Source organism: Boleophthalmus pectinirostris, unplaced genomic scaffold, assembly GCF_026225935.1.
Source record: "Boleophthalmus pectinirostris isolate CB_2022bp ecotype Guang Dong unplaced genomic scaffold, ASM2622593v1 HiC_scaffold_7, whole genome shotgun sequence".
In the NCBI taxonomy this organism is placed as follows: Eukaryota; Metazoa; Chordata; class Actinopteri; order Gobiiformes; family Gobiidae; genus Boleophthalmus; species Boleophthalmus pectinirostris.
The window spans coordinates 40820064-40826989 of record NW_026571473.1 but is presented as its reverse complement, the minus strand read 5'-3'; the positions used below and the strand labels follow the sequence as shown (position 1 = coordinate 40826989).

Sequence of the window (6926 nt, the reverse complement as noted above, 5' to 3'; positions counted from 1 at the left end):
CTGCGTCATGTGACTGAGGAGAACCTGGACAGAGTCTGATGTTCTGGACTGAATGAACTGATGATGATTCTGAGGAGGATGTTTTTATGTTCCTGAGAGAACTGGGAGTGAACGATGAGACAGAATAGTTCTGACGCTCTGGACATTATAAAAACTTTCTCTTTGTGCGTTTGATTTGATGAAGTGTAACATGAACCTGCCCACAGACGACAGGTGGACATGAGTCTGCGGCTCCAACCTGGAACAAACATCTCTCCTGTTCAGGTTCATGTTGTAGACTGAGCTCTGCCCCCGTCTCGTTAAATAAATAAATAAACTAAAACTAAACTTTCTGGAGCATGAGAAGTGATAAAGTTGAGTGGTGCAGTTTGACGGACGTGTGTTCTTCTCTCAGACGTCTTAAACGACGCCATATTTGATGAAAACCATGAGGAGATGGTTCTGGTCAGAGACATCGAGCTCTTCTCCCTCTGTGAACATCACCTGGTGCCGTTCTTTGGAAAAGTAACTTCTACACAAACACTTGAACAAATGTAAATGTATTTGTGGAGTAGAAAAGCCCAGTGTGTTTGTCGTTGGCAGGTGCACATCGCCTACATCCCCAACAAGAAGGTGGTCGGTCTCAGTAAACTCGCCAGGTTTGTCCAACACTTTGAATATTCCCCCGGACGAAAGGCGAGAGGAAACGCTCACGCACCGTTTCACTCTTTTCTTTCAGAATCGTGGAGGTGTTCAGTCGACGGCTCCAAGGTAAAACTCTCCGATCAATATAAAACCAAAAATTAATTAAATTAAATTCAACGTCATTATTTGTCTCCAAAACCAAAATGAAAAAACAGATAAAGAATCGATTTTTCAGTTTTTGATTTTGTGTTGAAATGAAAAATGGAAAAAAACGGATAACGGACTGAACCAGGACTAAACCAGGTCTAAACCAGGACTCAACCAGGTCTAAACCAGGACTGAACCAGGACTAAACCAGGTCTAAACCAGGACTAAACCAGGACTGAAACCAGGGTCTAAACCAGACTGAACCAGGACTAAACCAGGACTAAACCAGGTCTAAACCAACTGAACCAGGACTAAACCAGGTAAACCAGGACTGAACCAGGACTAAACCAGTCTAAACCAGGACTGAAACCAGGACTAAACCAGGTCTAAACCAGGACTAACCAGGTCTAAACCAGGACTGAACCAGGACTAAACCAGGTCTAAACCAGGACTGAACCAGGACTAAAACCAGGACTGAACCAGGAACCAGGACTAAACCAGGTCTAAACCAGGACTAAACCAGACTAAACCAGGTCTAAACCAGGACTGAACCAGGACTAAACCAGGACTAAACCAGACTGACTGAACCAGGACTAAACCAGTCTAACCAGGGACTGAACCAGGTCTAAACCAGGACTAAACCAGGTCTAAACCAGGACTGAACCAGGACTAAACCAGGACTAAACCATAAACTAAACCAGGACTGAACCAGGACTAAACCAGGTCTAAACCAGGACTGAACCAGGACTAAACCACTAAACCCAAGGACTAAACCAGGACTGAACCAGGACTAAACCAGGTCTAAACCAGGACTGAACCAGGTCTGAACCAGGACTAATCAGGACTAAATCAGGACTAAACCAGGACTGAACCAGGACTAAACCAGGTCTAAACCAGGACTGAACCAGGACTGAACCAGGTCTAAACCAGGACTAAATCAGGACTAAACCAGGACTGAACCAGGACTAAATTGTTTTCAGTCCTGGTCCTGTTCCCAGTCTCAGTCCCAGTCCCAGTCCTGATCTCAGTCCTTCTCTCGGTCCTGGTCCTGGTTTAGTCCCAGTCTCAGTCCCTGTCCTTGTCTGGTACTGGTCTAAGTCCTGGTCTCAGTCTGAGACTAGGTCCGGATCTGGTTCAGTCCTGGTTTAGAACTGATTTAGTCCTAGTTTAGTCCTGGTTTAGTCCTAGTTTAGTCCTGGTTTAGACCTGGTTTAGACCTGGTTCAGTCCTGGTTTAGTCCTGTTTCCTGGTTTAGACCTGTTTGTTTAGTCCTGGTTTAGTTTCTGGTTATCCTGGTTTAACCTGGTTTCCTGGTTTAGTCCCTGGTTTAGACCTGGTTTAGACCTGTTTAGACCTGGTTTCCTGGTTTAGTCCTGGTTTAGTCTGGTTTAGACCTGGTTTAGAGTTTACCTGGTTTAGTCCTGGTTTAGACCTGGTTTAGTCCTGGTTTAGTCCTGGTTTAGTCCTGGTTTAGACCTGGTTTAGACCTGGTTTAATCCTGGTTTAATCCTGGTTTAGTCCTAGTTTAGTCCTGGTTTAGACCTGGTTTAGTCCTGGTTTAGACCTGGTTTAATCCTGGTGTTAGTCCTAGGTTTATCCTGGTTTAGTTTAGACCTGGTTTAGACCCTGGTTTAGTCCTGGTTTAGTAAGTCCTGGTTTGGTTTAGTCCTGGTTTAGACCTGGTTTAGTCCTGATTTAATCCTGGTTCAGTCCTGGTTTAGAACTGATTTAATCCTGGTTTAGTCCTGGTTTAGACCTGGTTTAGACCTGGTTTAGTCCTGATTTAATCCTGGTTCAGTCCTGGTTTAGAACTGATTTAATCCTGGTTCAGTCCTGGTTTAGTCCTGGTTTAGACCTGGTTTAGTCCTGATTTAATCCTGGTTCAGTCCTGGTTTAGTCCTAGTTTAGTCCTGGTTTAGTCCTGGTTTAGACCTGGTTTAGTCCTGGTTTAGTCCTGGTCTGGTTTAGTTTACCTGGTGGTTTAGTTTACTCCTGGTTTAGTCCTGGTTTAGACCTGGTTTAGTCCCTGATTTTAATCCTGGTTCAGTCCTGGTTTAGAACTGATTTAATCCTGGTTCAGTCCTGGTTTACTCCTGGTTTAGACCTGGTTTAGTCCTGATTTAACCTGGTTTAGTCCTGGTTTCCTGATTTAATCCTGGTTCAGTCTGGTTTTAGTCCTGGTTTAGTCCTGGTTTAGTCCTGGTTTAGTCCTGGTTTAGTCCTGGTTTAGTTTTCCTGGTTTTAGACCTGGTTTAGTTCCTGGAGTCCTGGTTTAGACCCTGGTTTAGACTGGTTTAGTCCTGGTTTAGACCTGGTTTAGTCCTGGTTTAACTGGTCTTTAATCCTGGTTTAGTCCTGGTTTAGTCTGTTTGTTTAGTCCTGGTTTAGACCTGGTTTAGACCTGGTTTTAGTCCTGGTTTTAGACCTGGTTTAGTCCTGATTTAATCCTGGTTCAGTCCTGGTTTAGAACTGATTTAATCTGGTTCAGTCCTGGTTTTTAATTGATTTAGTCCTAGTTTAGTCCTGGTTTAGACCTGTTTAGTCCTGATTTAAATCCTGGTTCAGTCTGGTTTAGAACTGTCCTGAGTCCTGGTTTTACTGGTTTAGTCCTGGTTTAATCCTGTTTAATCCTGGTTTAGTCCTGGTTTAGTCCTGGTTTACCTGTTTCTGGTTTACCTGGTTCAGTCCTGGTTTGTCCTGGTTTAGACCTGGTTTAACCTGGTTTCCTGATTTAGTCCTAGTTAGTCCTGGTTAGTTTTACCTGGTTTAACCTGTTTCCTGGTTTAATCCTGGTTAATCCTGTCCTAGTTTAGTTCCTGGTTTAGACCTGGTTAGATGGTTTTATCCTGGTTTAATCCTGGTCCTGGTTTAGTCCTGGTTTAGACCTGGTTTAGACCTGGTTTTATCCTGGTTTAACCTGGTTAGTTCCTGTTTTAGACCTGGTTTAGACCTGGTTTAGACCTGGTTTCCTCCGTTTTAGTCCTAGTTTAGGTTTCCTGGTTTAGTCCTGGTTTAGTCCTGATTAATCCTGGTTTAGTCCCTGGTTTCTGATTTAATCCTGTTTAGTCCTGGTTTAGTCCTGGTTTAGACCTGGTTAGACTGGTTTAACTGGTTTAGTCTGGTTCACTGGTTTAGGATTTAGTCTAGTTTTAGTCCTGGTTATCTGGTTTAGTCTGGTTTAGTCCTGGAGTCCTTTAGTCCTTTTAGCCTGGTTTAGACCTGGTTTAGACCTGGTTTAGTCCTGATTTAATCCTGTTTAGACCTGGTTTAGACCTGGTTCCTGGTTTAGAACTGGTTCAGTCCTGGTTCAGTCCTTTAGTTTAGTCCTAGTTTAGTCCTGGACCTGGTTCTGGTTTAGTCTGGTTCTATTGTTTAGTCCTGGTCCTGGTTCAGCCCTGTTTTAGTCCTGGTTTAGTCAGCCCTGTTTTAGTCCTGTTTAGTCTGGTTTCCTGTTTAGACCTTCTGTTTTAGTCCTGGTTTTAGTCCTGGTTTACCTTTAGTCCTGGTAGTCTGGTTTAGTCTGGTTTAGTTTATCCTGTTTAGTGGTAGTCCTGGTTTAGTCCTGGTCTGTGTGTGTCCACAGTGCAGGAGCGTCTCACCAGTCAGATCGCTGAGGCCGTCGCTGAGGCTCTGGAGCCAGCAGGGGTCGCTGTGCTCGTCCAGGCGGCGTCAGTAGTTTCACTCTCTGCATTTCAATGTTCTGAACATGTTTGAGTTTGACACTAACACTGGAGTGATGTTTGTGCAGACACATGTGCATGGTGATGAGAGGAGTGCAGAAGATCAACGCCAGCACCGTCACCAGCGCCATGTTGGGCAGGTTCAACCACGAGCCCCGACTCCGGAGGGAAGCTCTGGCCCTCGCCAACAACTAACACACAAACTCTACTTTTATTTAATAAACACGTCAACAACTAACACACAAACTCTACTTTTATTTAATAAACATGTCAACAACTAACACACAAACTCTACTTTACTCTACTTTAATAACACACGTCAAAACAAACACGCAAACTCTACTTTTATTTAATAAACACGTCAACAACTAACACACAAACTTCTACTTTTATTTAATAAACACGTCAACACTAAACACCAAACTCTACTTTTATTAATAAAACACATCAACAACTAACACACAAACTCTACTTTTATTTTAACTAAACACATAAACACACAACAACCACAAACTCTACTTTTATTTAATAAACACGTCAACAAACCAACACGCAAACTCTACTTTTATTTAATAAACACACCAACAACTAAACACACAAACTACTTTTTTTAATAAACACACAACAACTAACACACAAACTCTACTTTTATTTAATAAACGTCAACAACTAAACACAAACTCTACTTTTATTTAATAAACACACCAACAACTAAACACAAACTCTACTTTTATTTTAATAAAACACAACACACAAACTAACACACAAACTCTACTTTTATTTAATAAACACGTCAACAAACACACACAAACTCTACTTTTTTTAATAAACACTCAACAACTAACACACAAACTCTACTTTTATTTTAACTAACAATCAACAACAACAAAACACAAAACTCTACTTTTATTTAATAAACACATCAACAACTACCACAAACTCTACTTTTATTTTACTAAACACATCAACAACTAACACACAAACTCTACTTTATTTAATAACCAACAACTCAACACTACACACAAACTCTACTTTATTTAATAAACACGTCAAACTAAACACAAAACTCTACTTTTATTTAATAAACACGTCAACAACTACTACACACAAATCTACTTTTATTTAATAAACAGTTCAACAACTAACACACAAACTCTACTTTTATTTAATAAACACGTCAACAACTAACACACAACTCTACTTTTNACAACTAACACACAAACTCACTTTTATTTAATAAAACAATACACACACAAACACACAAACTCTACAAACTAAAACACACCAACAACTAACACACAAACTCTACTTTTATTTAATAAACACATCAACAACTAACACACAAACTCTACTTTTATTTAATAAACACGTCAACAACCAACACACAAACTCTACTTTTATTTAATAAACACGTCAACAACTAACACACAAACTCTACTTTTATTTAATAAACATGTCAACAACTAACACACAAACTCTACTTTTATTTAATAAACACACCAACAACTAACACACAAACTCTACTTTTATTATAAACACATCAACAACCAACACGCAAACTCTACTTTTATTTAATAAACACATCAACAACTAACACACAAACTCTACTTTTATTTAATAAACACGTCAACAACCTAACACACAAACTCTACTTTTATTTAATAAACACATCAACAACTAACACACAAACTCTACTTTTATTTAATAAACACGTCAACAACTAACACACAAACTCTACTTTTATTTAATAAACACGTCAACAACTAACACACAAACTCTACTTTTATTATAAACACATCAACAACTAACACACAAACTCTACTTTTATTTAATAAACACATCAAAAACAAACACACAAACTCTACTTTTATTTAATAAACACGTCAACAACAACACACAAACTCTACTTTTATTTAATAAACACGTCAACAACTAACACACAAACTCTACTTTTATTTAATAAACACAAACAACTAACACACAAACTCTACTTTTATTTAATAAACACGTCCAACAACTAACACACAAACTCTACTTTTATTATAAACACATCAACAACTAACACACAAACTCTACTTTTATTTAATAAACACATCAACAACTAACACACAAACTCTACTTTTATTTAATAAACACGTCAACAACCTAACACACAAACTCTACTTTTATTTAATAAACACATCAACAACCAACACACAAACTCTACTTTTATTTAATAAACACGTCAACAACTAACACACAAACTCTACTTTTATTTAATAAACACATCAACAACTAACACACAAAATCTACTTTTATTTAATAAACACATCAACAACTAACACACAAACTCTACTTTTATTTAATAAACACGTCAACAACTAACACACAAACTCTACTTATTTAAAAACACACAACAACTAACACACAAACTACTTTTATTTAATAAAACACGTCAACAACTAACACACAAACTCTACTTTTATTTTTAATAAA

General features: G+C 38.8%; 1 protein-coding gene across 1 annotated transcript in view; it reads left to right on the top strand.

The window, feature by feature from the left end:
• The window catches only part of LOC129412162 (GTP cyclohydrolase 1-like), a 7273-nt gene extending 2627 nt beyond the window's left edge, over positions 1-4646 (top strand). Inside the window, exons 2-6 of the mRNA XM_055165282.1 lie at positions 395-504; positions 583-638; positions 719-750; positions 4355-4439; positions 4520-4646. Of these exons, the coding sequence (XP_055021257.1) occupies positions 395-504; positions 583-638; positions 719-750; positions 4355-4439; positions 4520-4646 (410 nt within the window). The remainder of the gene's footprint in view (positions 1-394; positions 505-582; positions 639-718; positions 751-4354; positions 4440-4519) is intronic.
• The last annotated feature ends 2280 nt before the right edge of the window (positions 4647-6926 follow it).